This window comes from Mesoplodon mirus (assembly GCF_964341445.2).
Source record: "Mesoplodon mirus genome assembly, chromosome: 14".
NCBI lineage: Eukaryota > Metazoa > Chordata > Mammalia > Artiodactyla > Ziphiidae > Mesoplodon > Mesoplodon mirus.
In genome coordinates, this window is record NC_138990.1 from 14,765,334 (window position 1) to 14,787,333 (window position 22,000).

The 22,000-nt window shown below is 55.6% G+C and overlaps 1 protein-coding gene across 1 annotated transcript; it reads right to left on the reverse strand.

Annotated features, from left to right (window-relative positions):
- Window positions 1-1,344: 1,344 nt before the first annotated feature.
- DUSP2 (dual specificity phosphatase 2) lies at window positions 1,345-3,661 on the reverse strand. The gene is made up of 4 exons (XM_082642403.1): window positions 3,165-3,661; window positions 2,965-3,077; window positions 2,294-2,513; window positions 1,345-2,173 (listed from the first exon to the last, which is right to left on the reverse strand). Exons 1-4 carry the CDS (start codon window positions 3,550-3,552, stop codon window positions 1,959-1,961), a joined length of 936 nt encoding a protein of 311 aa, XP_082498529.1. The 5' UTR covers window positions 3,553-3,661; the 3' UTR covers window positions 1,345-1,958.
- Between the last annotated feature and the right edge of the window lie 18,339 nt (window positions 3,662-22,000).

Here is a 22,000-nt window from a genome sequence, read left to right on the forward strand (position 1 = left end):
TATACTGCCCTGCTCAGGCGTGCCCTGCCAGGCGCTCAGAACACCCGGAGCAACAGTCGCCATTCTGCAGGGGTGACGCCAGTTTGGAAGGACAAAATAGAGTGAGCCAGATGACACTCCGAGTGGCTGGGAGCATCAGAGGCTGATGCAGGACCTGCCATCACTGAGCTGTCCTCAAGGGCCTCAGCACCCCCAGCTCTCGGGCAAATCACAGCACCCCCTTTCCAGCACCCTCCACTTCTGGCTCAGGCTGGGCCCATGTCTCCTCGGCGGTCCACGCTGGCCACGTAACCAATGTTCAGCGAAGACATGGTAGTTGATGGGTGTGAAAAACAACTAAGCCCATCCCAGGTGACCTGTCCTCTGTACCAGACACCAGGCCACATGCTTTCTGGGGACAGGAAGGAGCTCTGGATCAGGGGCTGCCATGACCCCCGGCAGGGGCAGGCATTCTGAGGCCTGGGGACCCAGCCCGGAGGTATGGGAGAAGAGGTGACAGGCTGCACTGGCCCAACGTGGGCGCACGTTACACACAGCCCAGGGAAGCCACACGCACGGGCTCAGACATGCAGGCATGTAGGAACATCCGGGACATATAGGTGTGTGCAGGCCAAGGACACCCACACCCAGAGGAAGAGCCACACACGTGGCTGCACGCACACACACACACACACACACACGCACACACGTCCATCCACATGCTCCAAAAAGGAAGTGGGGTCTGACCAGGGCAGTGCTGAGTCCAGCTCTGAATGGTAAACACAGTCTTCTCCCCCACAGGACCAAAGCTGGTAACTGGAATAAGGCTGGAGCCAGCCTCCCAGAAACCATCACTTTCAGCTCTGGAGACAGAAGGCTGCCTAGGAAAGGACACCAGCACAGGGAGGACCGGGCTGCGCGGTGAGGTCACCCCTGCACCTTCCTCCTTCCACTTCCCAGACCCCGCCACACAAGGGAAGGGAAGGTCTGATTAAGAAACAGCTTTGGGGGACTTCCCTGGTGGCGCAGTGGTTAGGAATCCTCCTGCCAATGTAGGGGACACGGGTTCGAGCCCTGGTCCTGGAGGATCCCACGTGCCGCGGAACAGCTAAGCCCGTGCGGTACAACTGCTGAAGCCCGCACGCCTTAAGCCTGTGCTCCACAAGAGAAGCCACCGCAATGAGAAGCCCACGCACCGCAACAAAGAGTAGGCACCGCTTACCGCAACTAGAGAAAGCCCACAAGCAGCAACGAAGACCCAACGCAGCCAAAAATAAATAAATAAATAAATTTATCAAAAAAAGAAACAGCTTTTGAGCACTTCCCCAGGCACTGACTTGAGATCAGACACTTGAGAAGTTGTTTCTTAAACAAAACAATATTTTATTGACACATCCTGAATGTCCCGTATAAATATAAAGTGCTAAGTTTCCCACCCCCGCCCACAGGGCTGGGAGGAAGTGGGGGAGGGAGTGTTAAATGTCAGTTGAACACAACTTTCCAGCGCCAACACAGGCGTGAAACGCTCACGTACACACGCAAGCAAGAGGTCCAGACACGGCATCCGCATCACTTCCCCGAGCCCCACACAGGGCTCCTGGTTGTCACAGCTTGTTCCTTAGAGTCCTCAGGCTGCCAAGGGCTCCAACATGGTAATCGGACCAGTGGGAGTGGTGGGTGTAGAGTCCAGTTGGTTTGTCAGAGGACAGGGGAGGAGGGAAGCAGACCCACCGTCCATCCTCCTTCCGGGATGAGGAATGAGGGCCGGCCCTCAAACCCCCAGCAGAAGAGCACCAGGTAAGAAAGTCCAGCATCCCTGCACCCAGCGTGCCCACCTGGGGGCTTTTTGAACTCCAAGGAAGGGACGGGTCTCCCTGAGGTGAGGGTGACAGTGGGGAACTGGGGCCCCCACTGTCCCCAGGAATCAGGCAGCTCTGTGTGCCTCTGCCCTGGGGGAGCCAGCATGGTGGGACCCAGCCTCAGTGACACAGCACCTGAGTCTCAAATTGCAGCAGCTGCCCCATGAAACCGAAGTTGGGGGAGATGACTCCCCGGCGCTGCTTAACAAAGTCGAAGGCCTCGTCCAGCCTCACGCGGTGGCTCTGTATCAGGTACGCCAGGCAGATGGTGGCGGAGCGCGAGATGCCCGCCTGGCAGTGCACCAGCACCCGGCCTCCGCTGTTCTTCACCGAGTCTGCAAGGGAAATGGGAGGGGTGGGGGGTCAGACGGGAAGGTGGGCAGGGAAGGAGACAGGTGCCCCAGCCCCTTCCCCTGGAGCTCCACCAGGTCCTGGGGCTGAGGCCCGCCTCTTACCAATGAAGCCAATGGCCTCCTGGAACCAGGCGCTGATCTCCACCATCTGGTTGTCCTCCACCGGGATGCTCTTGTAGCGCAACAGGCCCTCAAAGTGGTTGGGGCAACTGGCTGAGACGTTGAGGACGGCTGTGATGCCGCAAGCCTGCAGCCCCTGCAGGTCTGACGAGTGGCTGCAGCTGCCCAGGTACAGGTAGGGCAAGATCTCCACAGGGCCACCCTGCACGGGAAGGGGGAGGGACAGTGGTGAGGTCTCAGCCCAGGCCTGGAGGGCTTGAACACCAGCGGGACAGAGACAGGGCAGACTGGCCCAGGCAAGAGGAGCTCTTAGCCAGGGATCCCTGACTAAGGATCAGACTCCGGAATACCAGGAGGACCCAAGGGGACATACGGAGATACACACACAACGATACACACATTCCCCTCAAACCCCCAAATTATGCTGCTCACAGGACATACGCAGACTCACAGAGATGCACACCAGCAACGCCCGCCAGGCACACACAAAGGTGTGCTCCCACTTGGGGGCAGAAACACACACACACACACACACACACACCCCTAGGTGACCGTGGACATGGACAGGCTCCTGCATCCACAAATGGCAGACTCTTTCCCCAGAGGCGCCTTACCCTGCATGACACTGACAAGGAGCCCTGATCTCAACTCACCTGGTCATACGAGGGACCCCTGGGGTCGGGGCGGCTGTTTTCTGGTGGCATCGCGGGGCCGGGGGACTCAGAGCACAGATCGGGGCAGCAGGCTTGAAAGCTGTCGAAGCCTCCTGCAAGGAGGACCAAGACACGGTTAGCCCGGAGGGCCCGGCGGGGGTCGGGAACGGGGCGGGGGACGAGGGCGGGCCGGCGCTCACCCTGCAGGAAGCACACGGCGGTGGGCCCGGCGCCGGTCTCGTGCAGCAGCGCGGCAAGCAGCGCGTGGGCCGGGCCGTCGGGCTGGATCTCTGCCACCGAGGCGCTGCCCTCGTCCAGCACCACGGCCCGCGCCAGCTCCCCGCGGGCCAGGCGCGCCCGCAGCGCGCGGTCAGGCAGCAGGCAGGCGAGGGTGGCGGCAGGGGGGCCGCGCGCGCGGCGCCGCAGCAGCGCGTTCCAGGGCACCGGCCGCGCGGCGCGCACGTGGCGGCGGCAGAAGGCCAGGAAGGGGCGACAGTCGAGCAGCAGCGTGCGCTCAGCCTCCCGCGGCTCCCGCAGCAGCGCGCCCAGCGCCGAGCAGTCCAGCTCTCGCGCCGCCTCCAGCCCCATGTCTGCCGGCCCCGGGCAGCCTCCTCTCCCCTCTTCCCGCACCTCTTCCTCTCCTTCCCCCTCTCCCCGGGAGCGCTCCGGACTCCCGCGGCGGCCACGCTGCCCGAACCGTCTGTTCTGAGCGCTCTCTCCAGCGCTGGGGCTTAAGTAGCCGTGGGCCGGCCTCCCGGGTCACCATATAAGGGCAAAGCAGGAAGGCGCCGGCGCCGCCCCCGCGGCCTCACGCGGGGCTCAGGCTGGGCGGGCCCGGGACTAGGACCGGCTGGGGGGAGGGGGTGCACTGGGAGAGGAAGCCGGGCACCAGCTCTGAAGGGAAGGTGTTTGCCCAAACGCCCCCCTCCCACCTTTGCGCCCCAGGACTCTTCCCGAGCGCTCCCACCCTTGGACCTGCTTCGCGCCGCTCGGTGCTCGGGCACCCGGCTACTCAGATAGATACACGTCCGCATCCCCAGAGATCTCGGAGCCCGTGGTGCCCCTCGCCCTGCTTCCTCTCCCTTTCCCCTGTTCCCTTACCCCTCCTAGGGTTTCCCCCCTCCCAGGAATCTGATACAACAAAAATTGACTTCTGTCTGTTGCCACGGATGATTTCCGCACTGGAGGATGGGGAGCCGTGCTTTGATGTACCTTTTCTCTTCTGCTTAGAGACCCTGGGCCGGAGGGGCTTTATTTCCCCTCCCCCTCCCCCGTTTCATGGCTGAGACCAGCACTCGGGGTTTTGCAGCTGCTCAGTGGCCAAGCTAGGCCAGAACGTCGTCCTCTGAGCCCAAGACCCTAAGCACTGGCATGAGGAGGACCTCTGGGCCTTGGCATGGTGGGAAGCAGGGGGCCCGTGACGACTTTCCAGTTATTAACAGGACAAAGCTTCTTCCCCTGGAGCCCAGGGAAACCCCAGGGGCCCAGGGTGAAGCACTTCCCCAAGTCGCAGGCCAGCTCTGAAGGGGAACTCTGCTGACGCTGCTGGGCTCTCCCTGGGGCCTTGTGGGAATTTCAGGAGCCTCACCAAGAGGAAGAGGGAGAACTACCAGAATCTGCCTCCCCCACTCTCTCCGCCCACCATTCCCCCACCCCCACCCCAGTCCTCCCTAGGCCTGCAGTGGACCCCCTGGACAGCAGGGACCCAGGACTGGACTGGAGCAAGGCGATGAGCAGTTAAGCCTACCGGTTCGTAAGCCTACCGAATGGACAAATAAATATACAAATCTGCCCCACGCTCTGGGGCTGGCACTGGATGTCGGACGCTGGAGGGAGACTATCCTAGTCCAGAAGAGTCTCTGAGGTCATATAAATATAGAATAATTTATAGCAGTAGGTCAGCATTAAATACAAGTCACTGAACTTTCATAACTTGTCTCATAGGCTGAAAAAGTTGTGTACATCTGACGTGTAGAGACAGTCCCTCCCCAGCTGGCCCAGCCCATCAGTGCACAGACCTGGGAAGCGAGTTAATCCACATCCCTTCTGCCTGCCCCAGACTCAGCTGCCAGCCCTGGGGCCCCCAGGTGTGTGGGGGAGGATCTGGGCCCCTGCACTGGGGCAAGAGATGTTGGCAGCTGAACTCCTCCGAAGCAGGGACATTCAGGTACGTGGGGACAGTGCCCTGGAGTGGGAGCCACCCCCATCCCCGCCTTAGCTGCATGGGATTTCAGAACCCAACCCCCAAGGCCCCCACTCCCCTGAGTCACTACTCTGTGCCCTTTGTAAGACTCTTCCAGCCCTACTGCAGACCTCTAGGTCCAGACTGTCTTGGAGGGCTACCACTAGGAGCCGTCGTGGACCCCCAAGCCCTGCACTTGGATTGTGTAAACTGTAAACTCTTCCCCATAGTGTGTTGATGTGTCTGTTTGTGTGTGTTGGAGCATCATCTGTTGCTGGAGACAGAGCTGGTAGCTTGTGTGTGCTGCGAGGGAGAGGGGATGCGGGGGAGAGAAGCCGCAAGGACTCCAAAGAGTCCTGGGGCAGTTCACCCTCTCAGGCCTCAGTGTTCCCACCTGTAAGATGGGAGTGTATAATAGGCCATCTGCTCATCTACACTGGTTCCGAGGCTCTGAGGCTGTGGCAGTGCCCGGACACCTGCAATGTTCCATCCCTCCCTCCCAGGCCAGTCTGGAGGCTGATGCGGCAGAGCCCACAACAGAGCCAAGGAGTCTGGGCCACAGGTCCCAGCGACTGATTCGGGCTCTTATCGTTGGCATCAGCCCGGCAAATGACTTAATGGCTGGCTCCAGGGATAAATTACAGAGCACACAAAAGGATAGCAGGTCCAGTCTTGCTGACCCATGGGGCTGCTCTGCTGGGAGACATGGGCTTCCAGCTCCACGGGGAGGAGCAGAGAGGACTGGCCAGCTGGGATCCTAGCTCAGGGGTGAAATTCAGTCCAGCTGCGTAGGGGCTCCAGACCCTGGACTCCCACGCCGGGCTGAGCCTCTTCCCCTCCTGGGGAGAATGGCGTGCACCTTGCCGGGAAGTCCCACGTGGGAGTGGGAGTGTGTTGGCAAAGGTTTGTGCTAGTGATACAGTGCCCAGTTGCCCTGTCCAGCGCTCTGGCCAGGACCAGTGATTTCCGCCCAAGGTGACTACATGTATGTACCCCCATCAATGCCACTGGCTTTGGGGTGTCCCCTTTTCAGCTCTGGAACACAGGCTCAAGGAGGCCTGACTTAGCCATGAAGGAGGGGCTCCCCTTGGCCTCTTTCCCCTATTCCCAAACTAGGGAAACGCCCACCCTCATAACTGGGTGAAAGTCCAAGCTCGGGGTAAGGAGAGAGTGGGAAGAAGATGGAACCCAAGTCCCACGCCCACTTCTCTGACTAAAGATCCCCCCACCCTTGGTGAGTCATGGCCCCGGGATGTCTCTCCCCCTCTGCCACCTCCTCAAGGACCACCATTTCCCAGCAGAGATGAGGCAGGGTTCTGGACACGTGGGTGGAGAAACGGGTGAGGAGGGGTCTCCGTTACACTGGCTGCCCCACAGGTCGCAGGTCCCGGAGGGATGACCCCACTCCTCTTCACCAGGTGGTAAAGGGACAGCAGGGGCCAGGGATGGGGGATGGTGCCATACTCGGGTTTGGGGGGGCTTTGTTTCCCTGGTCTGGCTGTTACAGAGCTGACACTATCAAGCAAGTTTGGGGCTCAGCTTTTTTTTTTGAATTAAAATACCCAACTGGAACAAATGATGATTCTGTGTCATTCTTGTTTGTAACCATCTATTTTGATGGCTGTTTACGTGTCACTAGCCTCCTGCCTTTGGGTTTCGGGGTCTTTCCCTGCCCCCACCCCGCCCCCAGCCCCATGCAGAGCGACTTCCCTTCCACAGAAGCCCGAAGCGTTGTGTTGTGTTCTTGTGTTGTCCTCCCTCCTCCTTCCAAACCCATACCCCAAGCAGATGCTCCGGGGAGAGAGGATGGGATGAATGGTGTGACTATGATCCTTAGGTCAAGGCAGGTGTGAAGGTGAGAGTGACAAGTGACAACCATCCCCAGCCCGCCTGAGCCATGAGTCAGGATGACGTCAGGCTTCCTGTGCCAGGCCTCTGCCCAAGTGGCATGGTGGCCACTCCCACAGGCTCCTGCCAGGCGAGGACAGTGACTCCATGCTCTGCGAAGATGGCCCTGTCCAGCACAGCGGGGAAGGCGGGGAGGGGCCGGTAAAGGAGAGAGTCCTCTTAGGCAGCCAGCCCTCAGCAAGGTAGACTCAGAAGTGGCCACATGTGGCTGAGGGGGCTGGTGTCTGTCCCCACACGCATGTGTCCCATCACTGGGACAGCCTTGCTGAGGACCCTCTCCTGGACGATGGATACATGCAGAAGAAAATCTCCTGGAGAACAGACTTGTGGTTGCCAAGGGGTGGGGGGATGGGGAGGGATGGATTGGGAGTTTGGGATTAGCAGATGCAAACTATTATATAGAGAATGGATAAACCACAAGGTCCTACTGCATAGCACAGGGAACTATATTCAATATCCTGGGATAAACCATAACGGAAAAGAATATGAAAAGGAATGTATATATATATGTGTGTGTATATATATATGTATAACTGAATCACTTTGCTGTACAGCAGAAATTAACACAACATTGTAAATCAACTATACTTTGATAAAATAAATTTTAAAAAAAGAAGAAGAGGGCTTCCCTGGTGGCACAGTGGTTGAGAGTCCGCCTGCCGATGCAGGGGACATGGGTTCGTGCCCCGGTCTGGGAAGATCCCACATGCCGCAGAGCGGCTGGGCCTGTGTGCCATGGCCACAGAGTCTGCGCGTTCGGAGCCTGTGCTCCACAACGGGAGAGGCCACGACAGTGAGAGGCCCGCGTACCGAAAAAAAAAAAAAAAAAGAAGAAGAAGAAGAAAATCTCCATTTGGGGCTGGTGTGGCTTTCATGCCTCTCAAATACTCGCTTTTCCTCATTTTTAAAAAAATATTTATTTATTTATTTGGCTGCGTAGGGTCTTAGTTGCGGCATGCGGGATCTTTCGTTGCAGCACGCAGCCTTCTCTCTAGTTGTGGTGCGTGGGCTCCAGAGCATGCAGGCTCAGTAGTTGCAACACGTGGGCTCTCCAGTTGTGGCGCAGGGGCTTAGTTGCCCCATGGCATGTGGGATCTTAGTTCCCTAACAAGGAATAGAACCTATGTCCCCTGCATTAGAAGGCTGATTCTTACCCACTGCACCACCAGGGAAGTCCCTGCTTTTCCTTGTTTTAACAAAGGCTCCAAACCTTCTCTAAGCATCCACATCCAGGTCACACATTCTTTTCTATATTTATTAATTTACTCGGCCCTTCATTCAAAAAATATATGTTGAGTACCTGTTATATGTCAGGTACTGTTCTGGGTTCTGGAGATACAGCAATAAATCACAAACCACTGCCCTCAGGGAGCTGATGTCACTGTTTGAATATTAATTTGGGGGACCATCTTGTACTCATGGTTATTCACCAAGAGTAATGATATAGTTTCCTTTAAAAATAAATTTTAGGTTTGTGAAAACTGAGTTGGATGGTACAGATGGTACCCAAAGATGTTAAAAAGTGTGATGCAGGAAGTAGACGCCAGAGTCTTGAGGGCAGCCCTGCGGTCCCTTCCAGCTTTGGCGTGATGCGCTTCTGTGGGGTCTGGTTCTCCCTCCTGCCACAGTCTCCCATCAAGAAAGGAGGCTGGGGCTTCCTTGGTGGCGCAGTGGTTGAGAGTCCGCCTGCCGATGCAGGGGACGCGGGTTCGTGCCCCGGTCTAGGAAGATCCCACATGCTGTGGAGCGGCTGGACCCGTGAGCCATGGCCACTGAGCCTGTGTGTCCGGAGCCTGTGCTCTGCAACGGGAGAGGCCACAGCAGTGAGAGGCCCGCATACCGCAAAAAAAAAAAAAAAAGAAAAAAGAAAGGAGGCTGACCATTGACAGACGAATGGATAAAGAAGGTGTGGCACATATATACAATGGAATATTACTCAGCCATAAAAAGGAACAAAACTGAGTCATTTGTAGAGACGTGGTTGGACCTAGAGAGTCATACAGGGTGAAGTAAGTCAGGAAGAGAAAAACAAATACTGTATATTAACGCATATATGTGGAATCTAGAAAAATGGTGCAGATGAACCAGTTTGCAGGGCAGAAATAGAGACACAGATGTAGAGAACGAACGTATGGACACCAAGGGGGGAAAGTTGGGGGGGGATGAACTGGGAGATTGGGATTGACATGTATACACTAATATGTATAAAATAGATAACTAATAAGAACCTGCTGTATAAAAAGAAATAAATAGAATAAAACTCTAAATAATTTTAACTTAAAAAAAAGGAAGAAAAGAAAGGAGGCTGAGGCACAGAGGGGAGAGGTGGCCACAGCCCTGAGGAAGGGAATCTGGGAGAGCCCAACCCATTGCCAAGGCCAGAGATGGCTCGGCTTGTTGGGGTCCCTGCCTGCTCCATGGGCATGTCCATCAAGGGGATCTGGGTTTGGCTGCACCCCTAGATGTGCCTGGGGTTGCAGCTAGAGGAGACCCCGCCTCCCTGGTCTCTCCCCCGTCAGGCACCCACTCCCAGCACACCCCTGGCCCCCAACCCATGGCCACCGCCGTGATTAAACTGGTCCCGTTCCCACCTGTCAGCCAGAGGGGCCCTTGGCTTGAGCCCAGGTAGCCAAGAAGGGGAGAGGATAGGTTGCTAAGGAAGAGCTCTGTCACTAGTGGTAACGATTGGGCAAGCGGTGTGGGATTCTCAGAAATGTGACCACACTGCGGTCACAGGGCTTCCCCACAGCCAGAGGTGGGTGCAGTGTGAGAAGGAGCAAGGGGACTTCGAGGCCCAGAGGATCCAGAGACTACTCCTTCCCATCCCATCACCCCTGACACCTTTACCTCCATCAAAGACCAGGCTGGGCCACTCCCATGAAGACCAGCAATACCATGAACAGTGGGGCAATGGCAACAGTGGTGTGCATCAGGGAGCCACGGGGGCTCTGGAGCCACATTGCCTTGGCTCAGACACAGCTGGGCTGCTTCCTTGCTGTGTGGCCTTGGGCAAGTGATTTAACCTCTCTGTGCCTTCTTAAACAATAGCAATTACTAGCACTATTCTAGGTGTCTTCTAGGCATGACTGCCTCTAAGCTTCAGGGCTTGGGGGCGGCATCGTTACCCTCACTTTGCAGATGGGGAAACCGAGGCCTAAAGGGGTTACAGGTGGCTGAACAAAGGCCACCCAGCCTGTAAATGGGAGCACTGTGTTTGGAACCTGGGCTTCAACCACTCGATTGCCCTGCGTCTGGGCCCACTTGTGTCTGCATCCACCCCTCCACCAGCGCACACCTCCTGCCAGGTCTCGTCTCTCTTTATCATGACAACCACACAGCTAACACTCATCAGCGCTTGCCCTGTGCCTGGCCCCGTTCTAAGACCTTTACAGGAGTTACTGCATTTAAACTGCAAGGAGCCCTAAGGGGTGGGAATGATTGGTACCCCAAATACAAATGGGGAAACCCAGGCACCAAGGGGCTAACGGACTTAACCCAAACTGTCACAGTTAGTAGATGGCAGAGCCAGAGTTTGAACTCACAATTCTGTGTCCCTCCTGCCTCTGGAATCCAGGTCCCCACCCCGCCTTCCCAGGCTCTTCCCATCCACCTTCCACCCTCACCCAAGCCCTCCTATCTCTGTGCTGGGCTCTGGCCACGCAGGCTGTGCTCTCACGGGACCTTGCTATTTTTAGGTCATCAGTGCTCTCTCCTCAGCTCAGCTACAGACTCCTTGGGGATGCACAGGCCATGGGGAAGCACAGAGCACAGCTCACGGTGGGAGACCAATGATGCATCTCTGGAGATGTGGTGACTTGTCCCTATGCCCTCAGCTAGCCGTCAAACAGGAAGTTGATTACAGTTGAAAACCCACAACGTTGGACAAAGGTCAGTGTCAGGATGGGGCCCTGCCGCACCCTTCACCCCCAACTTGCCCTGCTCCAGGGCAGAAGAGATACCCTCAGGTCCCCAGAGCAGAGGATGGTTCCAGAGAGTAAACATGCCAGCATGTGAGGGGAAGAGCCCCCTTGTAACTTGTGCAGGGAGCTAGGTGTCCTGGGTTCGAGAGGGAGCCCTGTCATCTAAGGGGGAAGGGGGTGGGAGAGGGTTGGATTGGGAGTTTGGGATTAGCAGATGCAAACTGGTATATACAGAAAGGATAAACAACAAGGTCTTACTGTATAGCATAGGGAACTATATTCAATATGTGATAAACCATAATGGAAAAGAATATGAAGAAGAATGTATATATGTGTAACGGAATCTCTTTGCTGTACAGCAGTAATTAACACAACATTGAAACTCAACTATACTTCAATTTAAAAAAATTAAATAAAAAACAAATAAATAAAAGGCATTCTTCACTAAAAAAAAAAAAAAAAAAAAAAAGAGCGAGCTCTGCCAGCACAGCTCAGAGGCCCTGGGCTCACAGAGTGCCGCTGGCTTCCCTCAGGTCCCAGCACTCATACGCTCACTGGGTATTCAGAGCCAGGCTCCGTTCTGGGTGCTAGGGCTGCACCACGAACAGGACAGATCAGTTTTCTGCCCTCATGGGGCTGACCTTCCAGTGGGGAAACAGAAACGAGAGTGGTAAATTTAAAATTTAATAATAAAATAAAATTTATTATTAAATAACAGAAATAAAAATAATAAACTAAAATAATAATAAATGTTAATAAATTTAATAATAAATTTAATAAATAATGGGGGGAGGAGAGAAATAGGTGAGGGAGGTTAAGAGGTACAAACTTTCAGTTGCAAAATATATGAGTCACGGCGATGAAATGAAGAGTGTGAGGAACACAGTCAATAATTTTGTAATATCCTTGTAGGGGGACAGGTTGTAACTAGACTATGGTGGTGATCCTTTTGAAATGCATAGCGATATGGAATCATTCTATTGTGTAAGAGGAACGAACATCATGTTGTAGTTCAATCATACTTCCAAAAAAAACACACAAACAAACACACAGAAAAGTAGATCAGATTTGTGGTTGCCAGGCGTGGGGAGTTGGCAGGGGAGGGGATGAAGACAGTCAAAAAGTACAAGCTGCCAGTTATGATGTAAATAAGTGCTAGGGAGGTAACCTCCAACATGATAAATGTAATTAACGCTGCTGCATGTTATACATGAAAGTTGTTAGGAGAGTAAGTCCTGAGTTCTCCTTACAAGGAGAAAATATATTTTCTCTGTTTCTCTAGTTCTATATCTATATAAGATGATGGATAGTCACCAAACTCACTGTGGTCATCTTTTCACGATGTATGTAAGTCAAATCATGAGGGTGTACGCTGTAAACATATACAGTGCTGTATGTCAGTTATGTGTCTATAAAACTGGAAGGGAAAAAAAAATGAGCTAATGTCATATAAGGGTAGGTGCTGTGGATATAGCCCCAGAGGGGAAAGAGAGAGAGCAGGGGGAGGCCTCTGGGGGGAGTGGCCTTGGAGCTGTAATTTGAGGGATGAGAAGGGGTCGGTCAGGAAGGGGGCAGGGAAGAGCAGTCCAAGCCAGCAAGTGGAGGTACGGGGAGAGGGGAGGGACAAAGGCCCTGGGGTGGAACAAGCTGGCAGGCCCCAAGAGTTGCTGGGCGGATGACTGGAGAGACAGGTCCCAGCAGCCGCACAGCCAGCTCCTGTTGGGTCTGGTCAGCCTGTGTGAGTCTGATTTGATTAAAAGGACAATAGGAATCCTTGGAGGGTCTTGATTAAGTGGGGCAACCCAAACAGAACAGCCCCTCCAGCTGTGGGTGGAGAATGGCTTGTGGCCACAGGGAGGTCAGGGGACCGTGACTGCACAGGGCTGGCAGGGAAAGTGGAGGTGGAATCCAGGGTCAGGAATTATGAACAGAGCAGAGGAGGAGGGCTCCCGGCTTTGGGCTGACTAGGAGAAGGAGGAGGCCCAAGCTTTCCTCCCCTCCCTCCTGCCCCCGGCCCTGCCTGGGCACCCACTCCACACGACCGGGGACTCAGGAGCCGGCGAGGGATGCCGGCTGCTGCGTGCACTCCCGCCACCCCACGACTTGGTTTTACAACTGGAAGAGGGACATTGTGAGGGCAAAGGGCAGAGAATTGAAGTCGCCCACGGGGGCCACAGCCAGAGAGGAGCTGTGGGCCGAGGCTGGGGTCAGAGCAGCACAGATGGCTGGGGGTCTGAAGCCAGAGAGAAAATGCCCGGAAAGGATTAGGGAGGATTAGGTCCCCACATCAGATTACGCTGCCCTTGAACATGACAGCTCCTGATAAAGCTGAAGCCATCACGGCTCAGAGAGTCGCCCTGGATATCCACAGGCACATATAGACACACAGACACACACTAACACCCCGTCCTTGTACACACGTTGTCACACGCATCACACATGTTCAAAGCCAAGCCCCTTCCCATCACCCATGGACACTTGCACACGCCACTGGGAAGCGGCTTCCCAGCCCCAGGACAGCCCCCAGAAGCCCCTCCACGAGCGGTCCTGCCCCAGTGGCTCCAGGGGCCAATCCACAGACCTGGCTCCGGGGCCTACTGCGTCGTCTCACAGACACCCACATGCCTGTGCTGCCCGCCAACCTTCACACCTGACCGCACCCCCCGAGACTTGCCCCTGCCCACCGGCACCACGCCCCCTTTAACACGGAACACCGTCTGGTCTGGATACAAGTGCCCAGGATCATTTCTCACTCAGATAGTTCAGATGTATGTGACAGTCCCCTTCCCTGCCTGGCTGCCCCACCCTGTCTGCGCTGCCACAGAAAAAAGCTGGCTCTCCTCCTGGTGAGGGTCCAAGCAGGGCGATTCCTCTCTGGAGCCTCACACACACACACACACACACACACACACACACACACACACACACACACATACATTCACACACACACTCACACACACTAACACACACATTCACACTCACACACACATTCACACACACAACTTGCAAGGTGGTCCCATCATCAGTGCTGTTCTTTGGCGGGGATGTCACCTTGAGGTTGAACAAGATGGCCCATATTAGTGGTAAGTGCCCCCCTGGGTATCAGGCACTGTGCTAGGTGTCCCAGGGACACCTCACTATGAGCTGGGCTTTGTGTCATCCCTACCAACGCAATCCCTTGGAGCCCATCCACTGCCCCAAGTCAGGAACCCTGGCTCCAGGGAAAGGGCGGCCCAGCCAGAGCTGCCCAAGGAGCCAGGCCGCGGCCTCAGCAGCCCCTTCTCGAGCATCCCATCCAGGAAAGGTTCTCCCTGCTGCCCCTGCTCCCTTCTGGAGTGTAACTCTCACCAGCATGACTCACACACAGCCAGGTCTGGGCAAGGAGTGCCTGCCTCAGTTCCCCCAGGGGCAGGGGCAGGGGCAGGTCTCCAATTTAGTCTGAGACAGGAAAGGCCCCTGGAGGCTAGGCCAGGCAGAGGCAGGAGTGACCTAGGCCAGCTTCCCAGAGCCTGCAGGGGCCAGGCACGGCCAGATGTCCGGTGTTCCTGCCATTATGCGGCTGCAAGATCACCTGGCAGTGGGGAGGGCAGGAGGCCAGAATGCGGCCCCAGGCCCCAGGGTGCAGCTCCAAAGACAAGAGTAATTAGGCCAGGGACCCAGGCAGCTGGAGCTTCCCCACTGATGGTCTGGGTGCTGAGGGCGAGGGAGGGACGCCAGGGACACAGGAGGGCCAGGGAGGATGTGCTGTCCCTGCCTGGACCCCATAGGAGGACCCACAGAAAGGCAGGGGCAGTGCCCCGGGGAGGCATCTCGTGCAGCATCCAGAAGGGCCTGCAGCTGGGAAGCCACCTGCCTCTCTTCCTTCTCTCTCGGCTCCCTTCACCCATGCTAGTGCTCGGGCTTTCTCCTCTCAGGCGGATCTCCCCTACTCCTCCCCACCCCTCCCCTCCCCGCCCCCTCCTCCCCCAGCCCCTCTCTCCTCCCCGCCTCTTCAGGCTGCTTGCCATCTTCAGTCTTTTTACTAAATATACCGTTTCTGGCAGAGGCGGCCGAGGGAGGTGGATGGGGCAGTGAGCTGAGGCACAGCCCCTGGTGCTGGCAGCCTGGCTCCAATCTCAGCGGGTGACCCTGGACAAGCCCCCCCCCCAGGACTGCAGCCTCCTCGTGTGGACAGGAAGGGCTGGGGCCCCTGATGGCAGCACCTGCCTGGGTGTGGAGCCCACCTCTCCCTGCTCAGAGACCACGTGCGGTGACGGGCCAGACCCCACTCCTGGGCCTGGCCTTGAGGGCTCACCATGACCCCGTCCCACTCTGCATCCCCACTTCCAAACTCTGCCCTTGCTGTTCCCTGTCCCCAGATCGCTGACACCACCTTCTCCGGGAAAACTTCCCTGTGCCCTAACCCAGCCCCTGCTGATTTCTCCTCGTGCCAGGGTCTCTGGGAGCACCCTCCATCCTGCCCTGCGGCTCCACACCCATTCCAGACCCAGCACAGGTGCCTCTCCAGCCTGGGACACACACCTTGTGGGCAGAGGCGGTGGGCAGCCTCGGCCAGAGCAGGACCTCAGCCACCGCTTCCTGGGCACCAGGGTCCACCCCAAGCTCAGCCCCAGCCAGGCCTACCCTCATCCTGAGGCACTTGTCCATTAAGGCAGAAGGGGTGAGAGGAAACCAGCACCATGAGAGACCAAGGTCAGAATGCAGAACTTTCCCCGCCCCCCCATAGGGTAGTTGCCCCAGAGCCTTTTCCCTCTGGGCACTGAAGCCCCTCCTTGAGGCAGGGGGATGGCAAACATGACCTAGACAGGATCCGGCACAGGATGCTCACCAGGTAGAACAAGATTTTTGGTAGCTCCCCAGGCCCCAGAAGTACACTCCCCTGCCCCTTCTCCACCCACCAGGCCCCTCTGCCCAGGCCTCAGACTCCAGACCAGAGCGTCCACTTTGCTGATGGGCCCCACTGGGAGCCACCCAGAAGCTCTCCCAGACTCCCCAGGTCCTGGAGGCCAGACCGGCGCTGGATACGGCTGGTGCCTGCCTTCTGCAGCCCCACTCGAGACCCCAGGGGCTTCCTTGACTCTCTTCCAGCAGCCCCAGGCATCTGGGCGTTGCCTCATTCTGGCTGAAAGCAAGAACCACTTGGCGGGGACCTTACCCCTGGTGGTCCAGCGGTTAGGGCTCCGTGCTTCCACGGCAGGGGGCCTGGGTTCCATCGCTGGTCGGGGAGCTAAGATCCTGCAAGCAGTGTGGCACAGCCAAAAAAAAAACCACTTGGCAATGTTTTCAAACTCACACTTCTTGTGACCTACCATGTGCTAACTAGCCACGTTCCACCACATCCTTATCGGTTTTACATCAATTTAAGAGACAGGAATTACTCATTCTCCCTGTTTTGCAGATGAAAAAACTGAGGCTCGAAGGTTTTCCCCCGTGTGCTCGGGCTGGGATGCCAGCCCTTTCTTTCCGCACAAAGTCCCTGTGCTCTGTGCGTTGGCCCTGCCACTCCAAAAACAGCCAAGGTGGGCCTGGGCCCCGACCCCCCGACCCACGGCCTGCAGGAGATACTGCCCAGAGATGGGAGCAGGCCTGATGCACTGTCTTTCCCCGTGGCCCCTGGCAGCCTCTGATCTTGTGGACAGCAGGCACTCCCCTTACCCACCCGAAGGGAGCGGGATCTCACGCGTGATTACAAATGAGAGGGGCCAGATTCCATCCTCCAGGGGCTGGGGAACCGCCTCCACCTTGGCTCAGAGGGGAGCCCACCTCACCTCTGCCTCCAGGAAGCCCCCTCGGTAACCCTAGGGGAGAGCTGACTCCCTCTCAGGAGCCCTGCTGAGCCCCCAGGGCCTGCTACCCACTGGAGCCCCCCACTCCCCGCACGCGGCTGTCGCCGGCCCACTGCCCTCTCTGCCTACCGGTGCCACTGGGCATAGGGCCGGGGTCAGGGAGGCTGGGGTGACATGACTCACCACGCCTGCCCACCGCCTGCCCACCACCCGCCCACACAGAGGGGCTGCCCAGCAGCGCTCACTGGAAAGGGGAAGACACCCGCCCTGCTGTGTTGGTGGGACCTCACAAAGTGCAAAGTCCTGCCTGCCTTTCCCTTGCCCAGGCCTCACCCCAGGGATTTTCATCAGATGAGGAAACAGAGGCCCAGAGAGGGGAAGTGAGTCCTGCAAGGTCAAGTCCACAGCAGGGGCCGCTGGGGAGGACAATCTTGTTCAAGCAGCCCAGAGCAGCACTCCTTCCCGCCCACGTCTTTGCGGAACTCTCCTGCCCCAGGGCCAACCCCAGAGCCCCATGAGCCTCTCACAAAGGGCCCCAGTCCTGACCACAGGGGTGCCCCACACCAGAGCCAAGCTGGGCATCCCCCTTGTGGGCAGGCTGGTGAGTCACGTCACCCCAGCTTCAGCCGCATCCTGGGAAGGGCCCTCGTCTGGCTATTGTGGGAATTGAATGAGCCGCCATCCAGGAAAGCAGTTTGGAAATTATGAAGGGCTGTCCCTGTGTAATAATGTAAATAAGTACGGAACAAGAGGCTCATGAGTGTGGGAAAGTGGGCTGGCCTCCTAGGCCACCCTTCCCTCTGCTCTGGCTCCCTTCACTTCAGGGAAGTTGCAGTCACTTCTGCTTATAGCCCTATGGCCAGACCGTGGTCACTTGGCCACACCTAAGTGCCAGGAAGGCTTTGGGTTATCCTGGGCAGCCGTGGGCCTAGCCAACACCCCAGTCTCCACCACACCAAGAAGGCTGGTCAAAAACCTGATACCATTTAACACTCATCCAAGATAACAGGAAATTCTTAGAACAATAGAAACAGAAAACTACAAGTCTTCTTAACTCCAGCAAACCTCCTACTGAATAGTGACACTCTGGGATCATCTCCATGAAGGAGGAACAGGATAAGCAAGCCCCCCAGGACAGCCGCTGTGCCATGTTCTGGGGGTCCTGCCCTTTCAATGGAACAAGAAAGAAATGTAGGGAATGCCCTGGCAGTCCAATGGTTAAGACTCCACATTTCCAGTGCAGGGGGCCCGGGTTTGATCCCTGGTCAGGGAACCAGATCCCGCATGCCGCAGCTAAGAGACCTAAGAGCCCCAAAATCCCGCGGGCCACAATTAAGACCCAGAGCAGCCAAATAAATAAATAAATATTTAAAAAAAAAAGAAGAACAGAGAGGGGAGACCCATCTCACTTGATAGAAAAATAAACTACAAAAGTCTAGTGGTTTTAGGCTTCCCTGATGACGCAGTGGTTGAGAGTCCACCTGCCAATGCAGGGGACACAGGTTCGTGCCCCGGTCTGGGAAGATCTCACATGCCGCGGAGCGGCTGGGCCCGTGAGCCATGGCCACTGAGCCTGCACGTCCAGAGCCTGTGCTCCACAATGGGAGAGGCCACAACAGTGAGAGGCCTGCGTACCGCAAAGAAAAAAAAAAAAAAAAGTCTAGTGGTTTTGAAAGAGTGGTTCTGGTATAGTAATATACAAATGGATCAGTGGAATCTATTAGAAATCCAAACACCCAGTAATGATAAAGGCAGCATTTCAAACCAACAGAGCAAAGATCGGACTCTTCAATATACAACAAGAGTAGAACTGGCTGTTCAAGTAAAAAAAAATTTTTGATCCATATCTCATACCATTCACAAAAATACATTCCACGTGGAATAAATCATTCAAAATACTACCAAAATATAAAAGTCTTAGGGAAAATATACACCAGAATATGCTTATAACTTTGGGGTAAAAAAGCCTGAAGCAAAATGCAGAACACAAAAGCCACATGTGAAAATACTGAAAGATTTGACCTCATCAATTAAAATTTTCTGTACACTCAAACTCACCATAAATGAAGGTAAAGAGCAAGTAGCAGACATGGAGAAAATATCTGAAAAACAAATAACAGATAAAAGGTTATTATTCATTCATCCATCCATTCATTCATTCACAGATTAATTAGGAGGTGCCTACTATGTGCCCAGCGCTGTCCTGGTGCTGGAAACGCTAGCATGAACAAACGACAAAACCCCTGCCCTCCTGGTTCTAACATTCTAACAGGGCAGGGAGGGACAGGCAATGAAGAAATAAACATATAATATGTTGGATGCCAGTCATGGAAAAAAATAAAACAGGGAAGGAGGAGGGGGAGTGTGGGGAAGGCAAACAAAGAAGTGAGGCCCTGTACAAATGAGTAAGAAAAAATCGAAGAACACAATAGAAAAAGGACAAAGAACAGCTACACAGAATTCACGGACCAAGACCAAACACAAATGGGGCTTTCCTGGTGGCACAGTGGTTAAGAATCTGCCTGCAAATGCAGGGGACATGGGTTCGAGCCCTGGTCCGGGAAGATCCCACATACCGCAGAGCAACAAAGCCCGTGCGCCACAACTTGCGCTCTAGAGCCCGTGCTCCGCAACAAGAGATGCCACCGCAATGAGAAGCCTGTGCACCACAACAAAGAGTAGCCCCTGCTCACCGCAACTAGAGAAAGCCTGCGTGCAGCAACGAAGATCCAACGCAGCCAAAAATAAATTAATTAAATAAATAAATTAAAAAAAAAAAAGAAACACAGATGTCCAGGAAGCATGTGAAACTCACGCTCTCCCCACTGAAGGGATGTCAGGGGTTTATTCGCCCATCAGGTTGGCAAACATTCAGTGCTGAGAGGGTTGGGTAGATGACTAACCTTGTATCTTTTTGGTGGGAGTGTAAGTTGGTATCCTTCTTTAGAGGGCCATTGCGCAGGACCTATCCAAATGTGGGAAGCACATGCCCTTTGACTGCACAACCCCTATTCTTGGTATCACTCTGGAAAGAGAATTATACAAAGATTCCCAGTGCAGCATTGTCCATACTGGGGGAAATGGGATACACAGTTTGCATAGTTCCCCTAAGAACTTTTTTTTTTTTTTTTTTTTTTTTCTGTACGCGGGCCTCTCACTGTTGTGGCCTCTCCCGTTGCAGAACACAGGCTCCGGACGTGCAGGCTCAGCGGCCATGGCTCACGGGCCCAGCCGCTCCACGGCATGTGGGATCTTCCCGGACCAGGGCACGAACCCGTGTCCCCTGCATCGGCAGGTGGACTCTCAACCACTGCGCCACCAGGGAAGCCCCCTCTAAGAGCTTTTGAAAAGACCTTTTGAAAAGACCACACTGATGAAAAACAAGATCCAAGACAAGGGGGGAAAAAAGTGAGTTGCAAATGAAGGTCATGCGGTATGATGTCATTTCTATAAAAAATAGAAAGTTCTGTATTCTATATAAACATAAATATGTATGAAACGCTCTAGGAGAGAAAAATCTGGTTGCAAACCAAGGAAAAGCGTTGAACCACCAGGAGGTTGATGTTGAGTTGGCGAGAGCCTCAGGGGCGACGCCACGACGGCTGGGCCAGGGAGAGACTTCTGGGGGAATGTGGGAAGGGGGGTTGTGCTGACCAGGAAAGAGAATGCTGGTGAGTGGCCAGGCCAGAGGGGAGATTGCAGGCCCTGAGCAGGCCAAGCAGGTGGGCTCTGGCCAGGTGGGCCAAAAGAAGCCCCTAGTGACACTGAACCACGCACCTTAGGCCAGGTGTCCCCTCAGCACCCTGTGTTGGCTGACCCTGCGTGGGATGCCTTTACCCGGGCTTCAAGCCTCCCCTTAGGTCTCACTTCCTTCAGGAAGCCTTCCCAGATCCTCCGGCTGAAACCAGGGCCTCTCCCAGGGCCTCCCAGAGCCCTGGCTCACCTCTGCCCTCCCAATACTTGCACCTCCCTGAAGTCAGGCAGTGGGCCCTGGCAGTTTCACTTTCCCTGCTTCTGGCTCGGGCTTGGCCCGGGCAGGTCCTCCATCAGTGTGGGCTGGGTGGAGGAGTGAACTGTTCTCCCTGTCCCTCCTTCATTTTTGCTTTCACCCTTGAGTACCAGGCCTCCCTGGGGGAGCTGGAGGCCCTTGTTATAAGATTGAATCCCCATCCTTCCAAAAGGCCACAATCCTGTGCTTCTCTCACCCGGTCCCCCGGCCGAGGAGTCAGACTCTGCCTGTCAGGGAGCCAGGTGGGTGGGGGGAGGCCTGGCTGGGAGCAGGATGTGACGACTGCCACGCAGCCCAGGATCTTTTTCCGTGATCAGAACACGCTGTACCAGGTGGCCGCCTTCGCCGGGAGCCACCTTGTTCTCACGGCCCCCTCTCTGCTCACATCCTGTTTCCACCCCACTGACACCCAGGGCCCCAAGCCCTGGGCCCCCAGCCCCGCCTCCTGGGTTTTCACATTGCCTTTCCTGGGTTGCTCTAGGGGCACCGGCCTCTTCTTTTCAACCCCCGGGGGTTTGAAGGATTTTACACCTGAGTCTGCTGTCCTGAAGGGACAGTCTTACCATGTCGAATGTGGTCTTGCAAGGCAGGCTCAGCTGAGGCCAGCGCCCAGATCGGGGGAAGGAGCGTGTGACCTTGGGCCAGGCCCTTAAGCGACCCAAGCCCCGCTTTCCTCAGCTTCCAAGTGGGAATCCAAGGGGGTGGCCTCCCCAGTAAAAGGCGGTAACAAGGGCGCCCACAGCAGGGGCCTGGAGGCCCTTGAGAATCCAAGTCAGGGCGAAGAGACCCCAAGTCTTGTCTCCCCCGGGACAGGGGCCTCGTCCATCACACCCACCCTGCACGCACTTGTCACACAATAGTTGTTATTTTCCTAGCTGTCCCAGACATCTATTCACACTGTAGAAAACATAGAACAGGGAATTCCCTGGTTGTCCAGTGATTAGGACTCCGCACGTCCACTGCTGAGGGCCTGGGTTCCATCCCTGGTTGGGGAACTAAGATCCCACAAACCGCGTGGTGTGGCCAAAAACAACAAAAAGAAAAAGAAAAAATTAAAAAAAAAAAACAAACATAGAACAAACAGAAAAGAAGGGAGAAGATAAAAAAAAAAGGGAGAAGACAGTAAAACACTGCCCGTAACCCACCTTGGTTCATTCTTGCGGTCCCCTCCTCCATCTGTGTGAGCCCCTGGCAAGGCCCTCAGTGAGAAGGGCCAGGAAGGGGAATCCAT